Source organism: Lagopus muta, chromosome 1 (genome assembly GCF_023343835.1).
Source record: "Lagopus muta isolate bLagMut1 chromosome 1, bLagMut1 primary, whole genome shotgun sequence".
NCBI classification, from domain to species: Eukaryota; Metazoa; Chordata; class Aves; order Galliformes; family Phasianidae; genus Lagopus; species Lagopus muta.
The window spans coordinates 129141832-129161736 of NC_064433.1; the positions used below are offsets into that span (position 1 = coordinate 129141832).

General features: G+C 43.9%; 1 protein-coding gene and 1 long non-coding RNA gene across 3 annotated transcripts in view; both read left to right on the forward strand.

Moving 5' to 3' along the window:
- The window catches only part of LOC125688422 (uncharacterized), a 140619-nt gene that overhangs the window by 45566 nt on the left and 75148 nt on the right, over positions 1-19905 (forward strand). The gene's annotated exons all lie outside the window — the stretch shown is intronic.
- Positions 13425-19905, forward strand: part of SLC9A7 (solute carrier family 9 member A7) — an 81629-nt gene continuing 75148 nt past the window's right edge. The window contains exon 1 of one of the 2 annotated variants that reach the window (XM_048934502.1): positions 13425-13823. In XM_048934502.1, coding sequence (XP_048790459.1) covers positions 13571-13823 — 253 coding nt within the window. In that variant the 5' untranslated portion in view covers positions 13425-13570. The remainder of the gene's footprint in view (positions 13824-19905) is intronic. The other variant, XM_048934504.1, reaches the window with a different exon arrangement.

Here is a 19905-nt window from a genome sequence, read left to right on the forward strand (position 1 = left end):
TTTTCACTGTAGAGTTTATGTCATAAAAGATTTGGTGCAACAGCTTGGTGTATCCATGCCTTCTGTGCTGGCTTCTGTCCCTGCACAGCTTTGCAGTGCAGAGATCCCAACTTCCTCCCCTTCTTTTTTCTGACACTCCCATGCATCACCTCAAGGTGCAGGAAGAGAGCTTATTCTCAGCAAACACTGGAACCTGGAAGTTTGCCCACACCCTAAACAGGTAGTAAAGGAAGCAAAAGCTCACAGAGTGCACATTGGCACTCATAACACCGGGCAGAGTCTGGCTCTCTGTGCTGCTGGCAGCTCACTGCAATGTGCAGAGCCAAACTTGCACAATCTCATTGTGTTCTGTGTGCGTGTCTTAAAGCTCTTGGAATTGTATCATTGTGAAAAATCTGCAGAATGTCTTGTTTAAAACTGCTTTTTAATCCTGCTGGTTATAGAGAAGTTGAAAACTTCACCTGTAAGACATGAAAATTGGGAAGACTCTGAAAACAAAAAGACTTCAAAACTACTGTTCCCTAAAATCTCAGCTCATGTTTTCCCCACCAGGAAGCATTACAAATTCCATACCTGAGATACTGGCAGCTTACCTAGACTGTGTTTTGAAAAGGATTCTTAGTTAAGATTAGATTCACCCATACTCATGTGAAATTGTGAATTAAATATGAGATAAATAGCATATGATAGTGGCAATTTCTTATGTTGCATTCAGCATAAAGAAAGAGAAGGATGCTTTACTGCTGAGCTCACTCTCTGAGGCTGAGCTTTGATATATGTTTATGGCAGAAGCATTCCCAGAAAAGATCCCTCACCTCCAACTGCTTATCCGAGTCCCCAACCACCTATACACGCATTTGTACAGACGTGTGGCAAACTGCACTGGGTAACAGCTGAATGTGAAAAGCAAGCATTTCAATCAGACATCTGTGCATTTGAGTCTAAACAGACTTTTTTTTTTTTTTTTTAACAGAAGCAGATGATAAATACACTGAATAATCTCATACAGCAACTGTCACACATTCTGAGACCATGCTGGCCATTTTTTTGGTCCCCTTTGCAGATTTTCTAATGCCAGATACTCTTGCCAGAATGAATGCCAACAGAAGTTGGTTTGGACTTGAGACCAAGATGGACAAATAATATGGCTAATTTTGCAAAAAAATATATTAGAGTCTATTTCGCATTGTTACTGCTGAATCTGAATTCTTCCTTTTTTTCAATAAACATGTTTGAAAAGCATCTTTTTTTTCCAGCATCTCCCTGCAAATAGAATTCAACCCTGGTCATTGGCAGCTTTGTTCAATCACAGTGCCACTGGACAACAAGGGCATGTCCTTTTCATAGCTGTCTTCAGCAAAGAGTCTGGCAGCCATGACATACATCTCCAACACGGGCTGGTGAACCAGGAGCAACAGGCCAGTGTGGCTGTGTCACAGCTTATTGTGAACTGACCCACTGCAACAAGGAAAAGCACAAACAGGAAAATTGAACAGTTCATATCTGCAAGCTTTTTTTTGTTCCAAAAACCTTCTTGGTGTTCCCAACCTCAAATGATTTCCTGGTAAGGAATTACAGCATATACACAACCCTTTTTCTACTGCTGGTGTTTGGGACAAAGATGAGTGGAATTCTGTGCAGACAGGGAGTAAATTATTTAACATCCCTCTTAAAAGTATTCACAGAACTACAAGTCCTTTCTGAAGTTTTTTTCACTGAAGCTCTAAACAGCCAAAATTTCAGAAAGGCAGAAATTAAATATTGATGTCCAAATGAACGAAAGAAATATTTGAAAGTAGACCATGATTTAAATAATCCAATACATTTGAAGCATGTATCCTGGTATTAGGACAGCATAACATATGACACGAGACCCACATTATCCTGAATTTTGCTGCAAGCTGTCTCTGTGACAGAAAGTCTGCAGATGAAAGGGGTTGCAGTTTATTTAAAGGGCTGCTGGTGTTCTGACTGCACTTACTGAAACAGGGCAAATTAAGTTTTCAGCTGTAAAGCACATTCTTATTTTGCAATTATCGTTTCATAGATCTTACACAAGAGCCCAGATCCTAGATCCTTTTTTGTGATAGGAAGAGAGCTGCCACAACCTGAGTGTTGCCTAATGTACACTTTGCCAGAGAAGCTTGTGTTCTACGTGAACACCGAGCTGGGGCAGGCAGGAGTCTTGAGTTTGGTGTTAGATGCAAATGCAATGAAACAACCATAAAATTTATGGAGAGTATGTTTGTGGCTCATTTTAAATTGGACAGCAATTCAGATAACAAGTTACAGTGCTGACTCAGCAAGGCATGTATGCACATGCCAAATGGAGCACATGAGGAAGAATAATGAAGATGAGCTTTAACAGCTACTGAAACACAGTCCAGCAGCCCTTACTTTCTTCCTTACGCTGCTGATAGCAGAACTTCTTTTTGCTCTAGGCATTCCAGTTCCCTTTGCATCTTAGTTAAAACCAGGAGGAACACTTGTCAACATGCATGTCCAGTTACCTTACCTTTTATCCTTGTCTCTAACACCCAATGTTACGGCTGCTCTGCAGAGTGCTGTTCCACATGTAGGCTTCAGAAAAGTTTCACTCTGCTGCAGTCCTAGTATGGAAGAGGAAGGCCAGAAATACACCGAGTAAAGGTTGCTTGCTCTAGTCATTTTATACCTTTTTGTCTTTCACCTTAGAAGAGAAGTTGGATGGAAGCTCTCTCTTCACAAGGAGCTACATGGAGAAGACAAGGAGCAATGGATACCAGGAAACCTAAGAGAGGTTTATCCTAAATCTAATTTTGATATTGATCACACCAAGGTTTCCTTTTCCCACAAAAAGTTGGGCCTGGCAATCTTTTGTGATCCGTTGCAACCTGGATTGTACCACAGTTCTATGAGGTTATCCTTTTTAGTGCCTAGGGAACTTTTTAATTGCAGGACAGAGGTTCTATTTGTGTAGAGGGACAGCTGAAGCCTGGCGTACACACTGTCCTCATCATTTGGTGGTGCGGCAGACCACCAAAAGCGATTGGTCAGAGGTAGCAATGTGTTAATTTGCTGTTGCATAATTCATCAAAATTTGTTTATCTGCAGTCTTATTTTATGTTTTCACACAGCCTATTCATGTTCTTCCAGGTCTAAGCAGTAAATTTAACGAGGTGGCTTTATCTATGGTGCCAGCCTGCTATGCACATTGTCTTTGTGGGTGAGAACGGTGGCTGGCCCATGTTCCCAGGGAGACTGGTGAAAAGTGGGGTCTCCAACAGAAATGTAGAAGATACCACTTGTTTGCAACCATGGTGAAACCCTGGCAAAATATACTCAAAGGCTATGTCTGTGCTGGACTCTGCCTGCACATCCTTTAGGGAATTACACAGCATCTGTATCCCTGAACAATCCCCACATGTTTTAGGGGATCAAGTCAAGATTTCATAGAACTTGAGCAGCATCTTTTTAATACTCAAGTGTTCACTGTAAAAAATTTCCAGCTGTTGAAGTCAACAAATAAAGGATTACATCTTTTTTTTTTTTTTTTTTTTGGCTTTTCTTCCCTTTCTGTCTTATGGCAGAATATATAATAAACATTCCAGACTGTTTTTGGAAATGCTGTTACGTCACCGTAAGACTGAGGAATAAATTAGTTATACTGTTAATAGCACAAAGTATCAAGGGATTCTGCAGAGACAGCAGGTGGAAAACATATAAAAATTAGTATTAATTGGAAGGGTTAAAATTCTAAAGCTTGATTGCATATTAGGAAGGCTTGTTGCATTAAGTCTGGTTTTCAGATAATGTAATTTACACTGAAGGAGCAAAAAAGTCCAGCACAGAACACAGAATACATTAAAATAGTCAAAATGGGAAAAACTGGGGTGGCATTAAATATATGTTCTTGTGGAAAATTGACTCAGTCACCAGAAACAGGTACACATTAGACTAATCTGGCATAGAGAGACATTCCTAACAGTTCAGATGGGTATAAAAATAGAGTTTAATATTCAGAGGTGAAATCCCAGTTTCTGTGAGTCTACACAGGGATACTGCACACTCTGAGTAGCCTACATACAGTTTAGGCTGATAGATCCTGACCTAAAGGTCAAAAGAGAAGCGCAGTCATGGTGCACAGCTGGCTGGTGAGGAACAGAAAATGGAAGATGTCTGAGTTAATGCAAATTACAGACTCTCCTCATTCACCTATGGGCTGTTTTAGGGAATTTATGCCTCTCTCTTTCTACGCATTCAGAAGCCATTCAAACTGCAGTAGCCTCAGTAAAAATTTGTAAGCAGGACAGGCATCAAGACAAGGCCAAATCAAGAAAAGAATAACCAGAATCCAGTAAGGATGACTGTCTTAGGGACTCACATTTTACTCTGTTTCAGATGTATTTCAGTGGGATTATGTCCCCAGCAAAACAGTCTATTGATTGTTTTTTCCTCAAAAAAACCAATCTGTCGCTGCTGTGCATCTTTAAGAAATTGCATGTTTTCAGTGCAGGTGAACTATTTAAAAGCAGCTTTCTTTTGAATATTGCTGTACCCACTACTGTCTTCCCTGCCATACAAACCAGAGCTGTGGGCAGCTTTCCTCAGCCCCAGTTTTTCTAGTTAGACAGGCACGTCTCTCTGAGTTTGCCACCCAAAGCAATCTTTATAATAAAGCCAATAGAAAAAAACTTTGGAATGGCAATTCATATCTCCAGGTAGGCACTTTTTGGGGTAGCTAGTCTGACCCATCACAACTGCTCGGGTTTTTTTGTTGAATATGAAAGTAAACCTAGAGTGAGGAATACAGACATAGACATTGAAACATCAGCTGTCTAAAGCCAACCTTCTAAAATTATTTTAGGTGAATCATGCTTTTTATGCAGAACTGTTTATCATTCATTGTTTCTAGCAGTATCCTATATGTTACAGGCACTAGACATAAACAGAACTACAGTTGTCAGTGCCTGAAAGGGCTTGCATCTGAAAAAACAGCAAATCACACACACATTAAAGAGGTGTTTGGTATAACAACAGAACTTCAAACAGTTGGCTAAATTATAGTCACTTGTTAATTATGAAGAATTTATAAAGATTAATATGCTGAGTAAATAAGCCTGTCTCGTACTTTGAAACGAATCCACAAAGTCTTATTTAGGCATAAGAAAAGAATTTGAACAGTTTTGAAAGATAAGGTGAACACAGTGCTAATTTTCTGGATTAATTAAAGTGCTCTGTGATCAATTTGGTACATCACCTATTTAAGAAGATTTTTAAATTTTAAAGGCATTTACTTTCAAGTTCCTCTCTCTATTTCACAGCTATTCACGCACCAAAGGACTAAACAACAAATTATAGAAAACAACATGCAAATAATTAGAAAGCGTCAAGAAAACAGCCAGCTCTCATGAGTGAAAAAGAAGTGCACAAGAGAAAGGCTTCAGACCCCAGAATGTGAGTGCAACTAAACTTAAACATACACACACACACACAAAAAGTCATATTCCATAAGGTGCAGCTGCAGTTGTTGAAGAGCCTTCTCCCTGGTGTGGCAGAGCACTGGGATTCCTTCTGCTGAGGGGCTGCTGGAGACTGCTGGCTGCCTGTCTATCTGCTGACTAGCTCCATGATTCAGGCTAGAGAACATGATGGATGAGGAGGGAAGCCATGGGAACCGGCCCAGCATCTCCACAGAATATCGCTGTCCCAGTGTGTCCTGCTGTCCTGCTGAGGCCACACCAGCTACTAACCCAAGGAGGATGTCTTATGTGAAAGCATGGATCTGTAATTGCATAGCCAAGTTCACTTTTCTGCTGCCACATTTGCTTCCCTTTCCACTGTATCTTTGCATCAGTTTCCTCTGGCAGCAATGGTCCTACTTCTCCCTGCTGCCATAACTCAGGCACTGAGTCGCTCTTCGCTTCTTTCGCTTGAGGGACTTTGAACCCTGAAAGGGGAAGTCAGTAATGACTGTTCCTGTTCTTCAAGGGGATAAGGCCCACAAAAACAGGGAAATGGAACATTATTCTTCTGCTAACATTAAAAAAATGGTTTTCCTCAACTTAATGAATCATTGCAAGATACTGGAGGCTTTACTTCCCAATACTCACTGCTATTCCTTTTTGAGTTGCTAGTGTTGCTGGTTCCTTATTTCTCTATGTGAAAATGCACAGGAAGATCGATGACCACGTGTAATTAGCTTACAACAAAAATTATTGCTGCAAGACATTTGCTCTGCTGAGCATTTGGAATTCCTGCTATATTAAAAACTTTTCTCAGCTTTATTCTGGCAGTGGGACATTTGGGCCAACACAGGCCTGACAGTAAGGCAGGACACATTAGAATAAACTACCATATAAATGGTAGTGCCTCCATAAGCGTGGCTTTTCCTCACTTTTATCAGATTGCTGCATGACTTTGACAGTGCCTTGGGCTTAATGCCACTAGAGGTCATGCAATGTACTTACTATGTAAGCTGCTTTTGAAAAAATGCTCTAATACTCCACATTTGCTAGATGCATTTGCAGATGCTGCTTTGGCCTGCTGGATGCCCCTGCTTTGCATGCACGTACCAGCCATGCCACAATAAATCACCTTAGTTTTGCTATTGCCCATTTATTGTGAAAAGCACAAAAGAGGGAAGGATAAGGAACTAGGAATATGCAAATAATCTTCACATGGAAAACAGTTGTTATAGAATGAAATATGCTATCCATTAGAATAAGAAATAGAAAGAAATAAAAAGGGAGAGTACAGTGTTATATGAAACCCTCTGTTAACAGCAGCAAAAGTACTGACCTGACTACTATAAAGCTGATTCTGCTAACATACCTGCCTTCAGTTTTTCCTACCTTTGTGATACACCTTGAGATAATATTGACTGCGTCTTGAAGTAGCTGACAACTGCTCTCTGTGTTTTAAGCTCTTTGGAGTATTCCTCCTCCTTGCCTTTGGCCAGCAGCCTAACAATCAACCAGATAAACACCCCTTTCAATAGCATCCCTATCCAGCTCCTTCTCAAATAGGCATGGTTTTGGGGAGCTGTCAGACTTCACATTCTGTCGCAACATGGCCCAGACCCACTGTAATAATTAATCTGGTAGATGCAGAGCTGTTGTGAGAGGGATCAACTGTTGTAGCCAACATGTTTTCCCATGGAGCTTCCCGTTGTCACTAACCAAGACATTAAAACTTGCTCAGTGGCACTGTCCTCAATAGCCCATATTTGCTTATTCTTGGGAAAAAGAACCAGCTATCAGCATTACCATTAGCTGATCTTTTTCAGAACTGCTATATGAACCTCTCTCACTGAGGTGGCCTTGGACTCAGGTTTCCACCAAGCTGTGGGGAAGTGGCCGTCCACATGGCCTTTCAAAAAACATCTCCAGATTTCCTACACCATTTGTCAAACACTGTAAAATGAGATCAGTAACAGTCAATCCATTTTCCAGTTTTCACAGTAATCAAAATCTACAACAAAATTGTTCTTACCTCTTGGAGGTAAGGGCCACTTTCTTAAAATTTTGCCAGTCTGGGAAACTCTGGATATAAGCATTGCTACTAAAACTGATATTGCATTCATAATTTCACCACTAATAGTCTCATCTCATTTCTTCATACATTAATAATCTCATCAATGAATATAAATATCTGACGGGACGGTATAAAGAAGACAGAGCCAGGGTGCCCAGTGCCAGGACAGGAGGCCATGGGCACAAACTGGCACACAGGAGATCCTTCTGGACACCAGGAGCATTCCTGTGCTGTGCAGCTGACGGAGCAGTGGCACAGGCTGCCCAGAAACTGTGGGGTCTCCTTCTTGGAGAAGTTATCCTGTGATTACTGGCCACTTCAACGGCCATTCTGTCACTCCGTGAGTAATTTATTGCCTGTGTAGAGGCATTGTTTGGATTACACAAATTGGCTGTATTAGTATATTGTTAATAATTCAGCACTTTCAGCAGGAGGAGAGCCTAGGAAAATATGACAGGCAAGTTAGATTGAGCAAACTGTGAGGCTTCCTCCAAAATTGCAAAGCACAAAGTGCAGCACGTTGGCACCTTTTATCACTTAAGCACATTTCTGAATGGATGCTTTAGGATCAAATATTATTAGAAAAGCTTGTTTTCCTGTAGAAAAAACAAACAAACAAAAACCTAAAAGTTTTCTGCCTTTCTTCCAGAACAAGAGTAAAAATTACATTTATGTATAGCTTCCTAAGACAGACGTATCCTTCTCCTCTAACTATGCCTAATTCATATTTCATACACTTAGGTGCCTAATTCAGATGAAATTGAGATACTTAACATAACCTTACATGCAAACATTCACTTTCTAACCTATGCAATGCCTACAGGCATACTGTATTGAATGTAATCAAGATTTAATCAAACATAATTTTGGCATTCTGATTCTCTATCAAGAAAAGAACAGCAGGCTTTTCCAGGAGAGCTTTGTCAAAAGATTTGGTATAGCTGTACAAATCTACTTGTAGAATATAGATAGTTTTTACCAAGCTTGAATGCCATAACACTGTGCTCATATCTTTCTCAGTCTTTCATCCTCTGCACTTTAGAAGTGAAGAAACCTTCCATAGGCATTGCTTCTAGTAGTGTCCAACTGACAGCACAGAGCATCCATTTGCATGTTTGCAGCTTTGATGTTCTAATAACTCTTCATAGAGGTAGACAAGATTAATTTTGCATGGGAGGAGATCCAATTACGGTTCACGTGCCTCAAACAAGGCTCACTTGCTCTTCTCCAGAGCTTTTCTTATTACTATTATTATTCTGGCACAAGGCAAGCCCTGAGAAAGAGAATATTCACTTGTTTAAATATGTATGGGGATGTGCAATGAGAACAGCAGTGATCACTGAGCTGCTTAAAGCAGTTATAACATTGCAAGTGATAACCATGGTGTGACCTGCAAAGAATAACGAGCTACCTTCTGCTGATGAATAAGGGGAAACCTGCTTTGTTCCTGGTAGAACAATTTGCCTGATTTCATGAATAGGTAGAAGAGAAAAGCAACTTGTTGGACATGAGGGAAACAGCAAAGCCCACTCCTGTGGATAAAATTCCTACTCATATCCCTCTCAGACATTTTTTAAGTTTATCATGACTTAAAAGTTGTGAGATGTGAATCTGTACCAACGAACAACTCTCACACCTTGCAAATATCACAAAAGAGCTTCCTCTAGGTTTTTGTCTGCTGGAAAGACTAATGTTGATTTCTTCATTCATGTGATGAAAAAATGGCAGTTTTGACATTTTCTTTGATATACAACACCTCTGCAAAACTGGTGCTAATAGAGAAACATGTCACAAATTTTGGTAATACCAATAGAACGGAAATTCAAACAAATTCCTTTTTGAGCCAAAACATGACATGTTCTTCAGGATTTTACTGCAGAACACTTAGCTGTCTTTAAAAAGATGTCTGCAACAAAGCACATTTTTCTGAAACCCCAGGGTGTGGGAATGTGGGAATACTGACATGGATGGTTAGCCCACAGGGTGACCCAACTACTGCCAGAAGCTGGCAAGAGGTTCACAGTGGGTTGTCATTTTGAAAGCATGATAATGGGAGGCTTTGGCTTAAAGAGGAGAAAGGAGAAAGACAGGAATGTGATAAGGACCTGCATTAGCTGCTGCAAGGTTATTCTGCATGTGAATCAACACTGCATTCTGGATTAATGTGGTAGAAAATTGGAGTGTGCAAGGGAAGTTGCACAAAGACATTGCATATCAAGATAGGAATTTGTCTGATTTTCTGGTTTGTTATAAGTGCAAGCAGCTGGGAGTATTTCTCTATCAAAATCAGCCCGATGAAGGCATGTTAGACAAGTGGAAATCTCAAAATGCTTTCAGCAATACCATGTGCTACCTTAAACAGTTGCACAATACTGAGAAGATCTGAGTAGGGGCAGAAGTTCTTCAGTGCGATCGATGAGGGGCCAACAATGCTACCACCAGGAGCTCAGAGACAGAGGAAGGTGTGAAAATAACACTTGGCATTTGCCTAACATCACATTACACAATTGTAGGATCAAGAATAAACGTAAAGGGCATATTATGTGGTAACAATGAATTACATCACAAAGGAAATGATAAAATTGCTGAACAGACTACATGATCATGCTTCTCACAGTCCGAACTTGTCGATGAGAGAAAACTGGTTGGAAAAAAGAATGGCATGGGCTGATCCGTATCTACAGCCATGGCATTTTGGTTACATTCTTGTGAATCAATCCTATGAGTCACTCTCAAATGTACCTATTTATTTGTATTTTATACCAACATGTTCCTTCAAGTATGGCTGAATTTAACTGAATCACTATATTGTCTCCCTTGCTATCTCTATGCACCATTTCATAGCTTTAGTTTCTTGTCATGGAGTTATGTCTAGAGTTATCTCTAGTTAATTGGGATCGAAGCTAATAGAACAAGTAAATGAGAGACGTTGTCCAAAACCAAAGGCCTTACTCAGTGCTGAATGCGAGATGGCTAAGGGACCACGTGCTGCAGAGATGAGCAGTAAGAAGAAAAGGGACGTCTTGTGACTTGCAAACAGTTTTATCTTTCCCTCTGAATGGAAAATGGAAATGGAACACTGAAAATCTTCTGGGGTATGTAGTTCTTTTCTTCTGAGAACCAGGTACCCAGAAATAAAGACAATCCTGGAACGAAACTGGAGCGCTAACTCTTTAACTCCCAGTGCTCTATAAAGTGTTATGTGTAATAGTGATAACAAAAAATCATAAAACCATGACAACTCCACTGTGAACCCACCTGGTCATTGCCTTGCATCTCCATAAATATATATTTCTGCCTCAAATGAGAACTCACAAGCAGCAAGCAGAACTAAGATCTTTGACCGGGACCCGATACAAATTGAATAAGAGAGAAGAAAGCAGGAATAAAACAAAAGGGCCACTTGGCTAGATGAGCAGTCTGACTTCTGCAGTGCATGTGGCAGCCTTTAAGCTGAGGTAAGTAACGTCCTAGTGCCATCTGTAGGGCACGTGAAGAAGGTTCAGCGCAGAACAGCGTGGGAAGGCAGGCAGAGACCTGCCAAGAAGTCTAGAACACCGCTGCACCAAAGAGTTACCGTGGGAATGAAGCGCACCTAGTGGTGATGTCGCTGCTGTTCCCAACGAACTAAAAGCACCACACCAATCTGCTGCAGACTCTGCCACGCAACTCTCTTAGTAAGCCCTGGTTCACAGAGGGGTGCAGAGAAACCTGGCCTAATTCTTTTTGCTATTCAACACCATTACTCCCCAAATGATCCCGTTTAAGTCAGTTAAACTATTCAAGCACCACAATACCAATCAATGAAAGTAAAGACAGCAAACTTGACCCAGTAGGAATCAAATATACTGTGCTGGAAAGTGTGCATCAAATTCCCTAGCAACGATCTGCTAGAGAAAGCGCAGAGTTGAGGAGACTTTAATTACATCACTATTAAACATTGATCTCCTTAGTGGACAACCATGTTCCTGTCACCAATTTTTTGACACTCAGTCACATCCACGTTGTTCAGGGTAGGAATGAATTATGCCCCATTTTATGCATACCAGTGGTGAACATAATCGTTTATGCAATAAAAAGAATTTTGGGAGAGTACCCAGTGATGTACTGCTTTCAGTGGAGATGTCCCTAGGATGAGGTCACACAATAGTTTGAAAATGACTTCTCAGATCATCCAGTCCAACCAGCAGCCCACTCCCACCATGCCCACTGACCACATCCCTCAGTGTCACATTCACACAGTTTTTTAACACCTCCAGGGACAGTGACTGCACCATCCCCCTGGGCAGTCTGTGCCACTGCCTCACTACACTTTTTGAGAAGAAATTGTTCCTAATTCCAACCTGAGCCTTCCCTGACACAACTTGAAGCCATTCCTTCTCATCGTAGGTGATACCTGGGCAGAAGTGACAAGAACAGTGCAGCAGTCCAAACACTTGTAAGTGTGGCAAAGTTGTGCTCATGGTAGCACTGACATGCCAAACTATGGAAGAATGTTATATTCCATAATGAACACTGCTGAAAAAAGAGAAGAGTAAAACTGAGTTACTGCATTGAAGTATTGAAAGAATTGCCTTGGTATTACTGTTGCTGCCTGGTGGGCAAGAGGCATAGTACATACAACCCACATTGATGTTGATGGGTACAACAAACTACTGATGGAAGACTTTGCAATATGCAACTGAAGATGCTGACAGCAGGTCAGCAGAGAGGTAGATGGAGTTATGACATCAATGTAAATTTTTTTCTTAAGCCCCACTTTGCACTGAGGGACAGGCATTACTCAGCAGCAAATGATAAAGAACAAAGTAGAAGAGAATCTGTTATGGCCACTCAGGTTTTTATTTTACAACTTCATTGGCATTGCATGTGCTTAGCACTGTACTACACACAGTAGGCTGCTGCGAGGCTGTAGGCTGTCACACCCTGAAGACTTAAGAGGTGTAATGCTCCCATTGTAGCAGCAATGTTAATTTTAAACGTGCTATTTAACATATGGCAGCCTGGAGGCAGTAATCTTCAATAGTTCGTGTAGGTTTAAGAGCTGGGTCTTCAGGGCAAATTAATGCTTTTCATCTTTAAGAGGCTTACAAATGGGATCACCACCGACATAAACTTTCACCGTTGTGCAGTCAAGCCTTTACAGATAATTGTATGCAACTGTACCGGGTTTTGAAGGCGGAAGCGTTTGTATAAATAACACATTTAAAATAAAAATGGGGATTTGCATAGCTGTCACCTTGAAAGGGTTCTAAACGAAAGCGTGTGCAGTAAGAGATGATGCGAGTTCCTCAAGCAAGAGGAGACAGTTCAGGGGGAGACTCCAGTGAGTACCCACAGAAAGGGCCGTGCGGCAGCATGTGGGCAGAGGACAGCCCTTAACTAAAAGAAAGTTGAAGGAGAAAGTTCCAATATTAGCTTGGTTGTGAAAACCGACTTTTCTTCCCCTGCCCCAAAGCGTGGTCGGTTTCAGAACCCGAGGCACACGCGCGCTTTTCCAGCAGGGATTTCACACGAAGACCACCGAGGAGCGGTTGATTTCTTCCCACCGTCCCACTCCTGCCTCCTTCGCGCAGGAAATCCCAAGCGAGCAGCCTGCATTTTAGTCATTTTTCCTCCCCCTGAAACCAAACCCACCGAACCATCACGCGGGGACACGCTGCAGTGCTTCAGGAGCACCGGAGCGTTCCGCCTTCTTTCGGCAGAACTTTCGGAAGCGGAAAAGGCGCCGCACGGGGACGGCCACCCATCGCCTCGCAGGTGCCGCAGAAGACAGCTCCGGCCTAGCTCAGCCGGCTCCGCCCGGCAGCGCCGAGCCCCAGCCCCAGCCGGGGGCGGTGCGTTGCCCGCCCCACCCGCCCCTCAGCCGCCTCGAACCGTGGAGCCCACGCGCGGCACCCCACGGGCGACCGCAACCAGGAGGCGGCGCTGCCCGGCTTGGCGCCTTTAAGGGACCGTGGGGGCGGTGGGCGGGTTCCCGTTCGCCGGGGCCGCCCCTGCTGCTCTCCGCCGCCGGCCGGGCAGAGGGCAGCGCCCGCGGGCGGGAGTCGCGGCCATGGCGCTGCCGCTGCTCCTCCTGCTAGGAGCCGGCGGGCTGCGGGCGGCCGAGCGGAGCGGCGGCGGCGGCAGCAGCAGCAGCGCCATGGAGGAACTCGCCACCGAGCAGGAGGCGGAGGAGAGCCACAGGCAGGACAGCGTGAGCCTCCTCACCTTCATTCTGCTGCTCACGCTCACCATCCTCACCATCTGGCTCTTCAAGCACCGCCGCGTCCGCTTTCTCCACGAGACGGGGCTCGCCATGATCTACGGTGAGCGGCGGGCCTGGCTCCGCGGCCGGGCCCCGGGAGAGCGCCCTGCCCGCGGGGAGACCGCGGCGGCGGGGGCTGCGGGGGGCACCGCGGGGCTGGGGGCGCCCGGTGCCGCCGCCCCGATGGGTGTCCGGTGCCACGGAGACGAGGGGGAGACGCAGCCTTCGGTTCCTGAGGGGCGGGAGGGCCGGCGCCGCGTGCGGAGCCGTGACCTGTCATCATCCTCCGCTTTCGCGGCTGGAAGGCCGTAGCGTCCTGCACCGCTCCGCTTTGCGGAGCCGCCTCGCTCGCTGGGTCCTATTGGTGGCAGTTGGAAGCCCTGGGCTGTGCGGGTCGTCGCCGGCTGCCGGTCGGTTGCTGCGAAATCGGAGAGCCTCGAAGGCGCACTCCTGTCATCCTGACCCCCGTCGGCGCTGAGGTGCCTACATTCCGCCGAACCCGCAGGGAAGTGTCTGAGCAGGAGGACACAGGCGCTCCTCTGATCTCTGGAGCTGGCGCTCCACACCAGCCGGGCACTGCTCTGTCCTGTCAATGACACTGAGATGCTGCTGGAGCGTGGCATTGTGTTGCCAACTTATGCAATTGTATTTGGTGCTTAGTTTGGTGCGCAGAGCGCAGCGGCACCGATGAGGAGCAGCCATCCATTTAAAAAATGATTTGTCTGCCCGCGATTGGTTATTGCCTTGGTGCCAGAGGCCCTTCTTCTCGTTCATTAGCTAAATCTGTTCCTGCCAAACGGTGCGAAACACCTCCCTGGTGTTTGTTGGGGTGAGCGTGCTCGGGGTAACCACAGCTGAGAGATCCCACACTCGTGGGAGGGGGAAAGGAGCTGTTTCCTCCTTGATAGGTACTGCTGGTTTTCCTCCCTGATGGGTATTGCTGTGATCTCTGTGATTGCTTGCAAAGCAGTGGAATTTTCCTCTGCTGATGCTTCTATTTAAGCCATCCCAATTTGCTCTTAGTCACTGATACCTTTGCTGCATTGCTGTGTGTTTCATGTATGCTTGTTGCTGGAAAGTGACAAATTAAAGATTGGAGATATGAGTAAATAATGCACCGGCATAATAATCCTTAGCAGCTGAACGGGAGATGGTAGATTAACTGTGCAAATGCTGATTGGAAGTGACACAGTGAAGCTGTGTTGAAGGTGTTATTTAGGTATCACCTTGGTATTGTCACCTTCAGGAGCTGCTGTAAGGCCATGTCAGAGATCCGGGTGTTGTGCTTCGTGGTAGAAATCCTTGTACCTGGAGAGTTCATGTCTGTAGTGCCCAGATGCCTGGGATGCCCTGTTATTTGTGTGCATTTGGGTGGGCTGTGAGGAAAGAACTGTTCAAGTCAAAAATCCCTGCCTCTCATTAAACCCAAATTAGTTTGCTATAACTTCCACTTTCTGATCCATTAAATTGATGCTGGATTCCCAGTTTGATGTATGAATGCTGAAATTCTGTTCTCAAGAAGGCACTGTGCTGTAGCTCTTTCTGCACCATAAGCAGCACTGCCAGAACGATTGGCTCAAACTACTGCACATTGTTGATGTGCCCTCATTTAAATCATTTTGTTTTCATGGGTCATCCCTTGATGCACACACCTTCTCAGTGAACCCCTCTGGTATACCAGAGAGCATGCTGTTTTCCCTAACAGCAGTTTTTGCAATGTATAAATGTCTTTGATGTACAGGAGATGCAGGCTGGCATTTAAGGTCTGGTTAATTTTTATCATGGAAACAATGACCTGGAAGAATTGTCTTGCTGGATTTTTGGTCTAGCTCTGTTCCCTTATGGCAACGTGCTATTAGAGATCCTTCTCTGAGCTCAGTGGGAGCTGGGTGGCGCGGTGCTGGATTGAGGTGGTGAGAGGAGCAGCTGCCTCCAGCCAGACCTCTCACCAACGTTTCTGACTTATCTCTTCTGGGAACCCTGCTATGAGCACATCCTGTTCCACTTTGATATTTCTTTGATTTGGTCATGCATCTGTTAAAGAAAGTATGCATTTTACTCAGCTAAGAGGAACTGTGGCCCCGATACTGCTGGTGCTGCTAAAGTTCACATTTCTTCCAGACTTGGAGCTTTGTGTTGTTCATAGAGCAAGAGGCATCTGCTGTAACTGATACCACCACCAGTGTGGTGGTCCATGACCCAGTCCTTGATGCAACCAAGGCTGCTGCTGTGGCCAGGCTTGCTGTGTTATGTAGATTTGTAAGGCAAGTTGCTTTGCTTCTTGAGGCCATTAAAATCATAACAGTCTTTCGTGTTTCTTGTTTTGTGTTTTGTCACTTCCTCTTCAGTAGAGACAGATACTGTTGTCTGCTTGTGTTATGCTGACATGCTAAATGTCTTCCTCTGGAGATGTGTGTTGAGATGGAAAACAACCTGAAGTTTACATGAATTCTTAATGACTTACAGGGCTGCCTTTTGATGTGATGTACAACTTAACATCCTATTTTTGATCAGGCAATGTGGAAGTCCCACAGGTTGGCTGCATGTGCCGTACCTCACAGCTGTGTAAATGGAAGGGGAAAGGATCTTACCAAAACTGCAGGTTCAGGTTCAACGTAGATTTTAATTGATTACACACCATGTCATTGCACTGTGCTTATGCACAGGTTATTCCAGAAGATGCATTTGGCTTATAAAGTGCTAAATACAATTGAATTCTGGTCTTCAAGCTTTAACAGGAATGTTGCTCTTCTGTAGCTGCCTGACCAACAGTAGTACCAATGCAAGTCATTATGAAGCAATTAAGGACTTCAGGCTTTGTTGACACATGTATGCCAACTTGTGACAGCAGCTGTGATGATCACTTTGTACTGCTCCGAGTCCCAAAGGTAAGGCATGATGCCCTGTGCCCTCCCTGAGCTGTGTGAGTCTGTTGTGTTGGGGGCTTGCCTTGCTCTATGAGGAATGTTAGGGAAATGTGAGGTGTGGGCTGTATGCCCTGAGAGCACTGGAAAGAGCTCGGTGAGGGCAAATGATGGTGGCTGCTGGAGTTCTGCTCTCAGGGCAACAGCTCTCCAGGTGTGCGGATGTCCTGGCTGTATCGCAGCCATCAGGCAACTACCTTGTCCCTTTTTGTAAGTGACAACTTAGGCAACTGGCAGCCCGCACATAGCACAGGTGTTGATCCTGCTGGACTGTAGAGCTGCTCTTGAGCTGTGTGCAGGCTGCACCTTCCAGTGCTGTGGGCTGGCTGCTTGCCCTGGTTCTTACCTCTCTGCTCCTTATATTGTGTGCCTCTGCCTTCTCAGCCCTGCTACTTTCAAAGGTTACGTGCCGCCCAAACAATTCCATCAATGCCAGGCTTTGTAGCATGCCAGCAAGTTGAGGTAGGAAGATCACTTGTTAGACCTCCAATGAAAACTGTACATCTGAAAATAAAAGCAAACTGGACTTCTGTTTGAGGAAAAACAATATGTGAAGGGTCACGAAATGTCAGCTGCCTTTTGTAAATGAGAAATGAGAGGTGTTCAGGAAAAAAAAAAAAAAACAAAACTAGATTTATTCTGAAATACTCAGTATTGGACTAGATTCTCTTATCCGAAGAGCAAATACAGAAAGGCCTGTTCTTATCGCATCACACTGCAGCACTTGCTATACCAGTTCTAAGCTGCAGACATGCTGGAGGAGACATCTTGCACCTCAATGACCATCAAAAAATAATGGCAATGTTGGCATTTAATAAGCCACTTTTATGTAGGCATTCTAATATTAGATTTAGGAGTATAACTCCAAGCACTCCATTTCAAGAACATTGTCCTTTCTTTGGCAACCTGCATGTTCTTTTAAATTAATTGATACAAACATTCCAAGTGAGTCTTGCTCCATTTGTTGTCTGCTCAGGATGTCTGAGTTGTACTGCAGATCTTGTTTCTGAGCTTGCTTTGTGGTCTGTGATCAAGTGAAATTTCACATTTTATCTTTGAGAGATCGCAGGAACACTGCATCTGTGTTATGAACCTACCGCTGTTTCAGCTTTGCTTTTCAGGTGGGGTAACTGAGTAGCCTGAATGCTTCCGAAATCTCTTTGTGATACAGTTCAGTTATAGTCCTCAGGACAATGTTTTTTTGAAAGTGTTTTTAGTAGCAGTCAATCAGTTAATATTCATTGGTTAATGTCAGCTTTCCAATGTTCAATCAAATCAGCACTGGTCTACCTTTCTGATCACTGGTAAGAGATGAGAAGAGAAATGATGACCTTGTATTTCCTCTGTATAATCAATCCTTACTAATCCTTGCTAGTAGGGTAACTGGTTTTTAAAGCTAGTACTGCCCTACAACCAGGCTGTTGTTGCAGAAGAAAAACAAATCCTGCAGAGCTCATACATGTGATTGCCTTGTGTATCATGTGTGTCTGCACAGTGCATGGCTCTGATGATAATGGTGTGTTGAGCTGGGGACAGGTAACCTGATGTCTGGTGCATAGGTTTGTTGTCAGACAGCCATATTCTTCTATAGTACATTACAGTTACTGTTACTGAGACTTTCCTCAGTCCATTTCATAAGATTTTTTTTTTTTGTAATGTTTTCCAGTTTTTCTTTGCCACTTTGCAATAGAAATCAAACTGTAAACAGATCCTCCAAGGAATCTCCTTAAAAGATTACGGAGGAACTCAGACTTTGCAAATGCAGAGCTCTTCCAGTAAACCTCAGTGCATGTTTTAGATGAGAAGACTGAAAAGGGGAAAATGAGTGAATGTATAAAAGTCAAGTCCTACAGGCTGCCCAGAAATGTTTCTTGGGTGCTGATGGTATCCTCCTCTCAGTGCTGCTTTACTTAAGAATTGAACTCCATGCTTCTGGGAGAAGATGAATGTGACTGAACAAGTCTAGGTTTTCAGCTGTCTCATTTAGCTATGGTGAGCTGGGACTTTCCTGTGTGGGTAACAATAGAAGGGTAAGAGGAAGCATTTTCTTGGCCATAATGTGAGCAGTGTATAAGCTTGTTGCTGGATTGGCCAATGTAATGTTAACATAAACCTGAGGCAAAGAACAAGCAATCTGGACATTGTTCTTTCTGATATTTAATTTAAAAAATGAATGTGCTGGACTGAAATGGTTTTTAGCAGTGGCCTCTATTGTAGTGTCTTTTATATCGCTTCCTCACTTTGTGCTAAAGAAAGACCAAAGCATCATAACACCAAAGTCACCTTCACATGCAGCAATTAGATGCACAGCGGGGTGCTTTCAGAAGTGCCTCTGGTTCATCTGACAGCCAGTCTGGGGCAGTGCCTAGGTGCTGCAGCAAAACTCTTTTCTACATGACTGTGTGACTTGGGCTCACTGTCATAGGTAGAAACTACAGGGTTCTGCTGGGTGTGCTCCCAGCCCCTGCTCGTGGCAAAGCTGCTCCCTTTCCAAACCTACTCTGTAGAGCCAAGATATCTTAGAGTTGGGTGAAGCCTTTCTCTTGCTCTGTTGGGGAGATATTTCCACTGCTTACTCCTGCTCTCTGAATAACAACTTTCTTATTTGTGAATGGCTGTTTACGAGGCTGGAGAGTGACAGACAAGGGGGAATGGTTTTAAACTGAGACGGGAGGTTTAGGTTGGATATTAGGAGGAGGTTTTTCACACAGAGGGTGGTGATGCACTGAACAGGTTGCCCAAGGAGGCTGTGGATGCCCCATCCCTGGAGGCATTCAAGGCCAGGCTGGATGTGGCTCTGGGCAGCCTGGTCTGGTGGTTGACAACCCTGCACATAGCAGGGGGTTGGAAACTCAGTGATCATTGTGGTCCTTTTTCAACCTACACTATTCTGTGATTCTATGATTTATCTTCTCTCACTCATTAGAAAGCAGAAATTTGTAGCAGGAGCTGCAAGTCAGCCATCCAAAATAATAAATAGGTGAGACTCAGAGTTGCAGTGTGTGAAGGGACACTTTCTACTTCCTGCAGATCATGCAGTTGCTATCTAGTTTTACAGCTTGCTGTGGGTGTTCTTTCCTTGCTGACTGCTGCAAGTCCTGCACTGAACTGTTTATGTGTGCTGAGGAGAAAACCTCAGTATTTCTCTCAAGGCTGTTACGTCCACTTTAACAGAAATAGTGGCTTGGGTATATAAGTGTTTAAGTGTTTTAGTGAGAC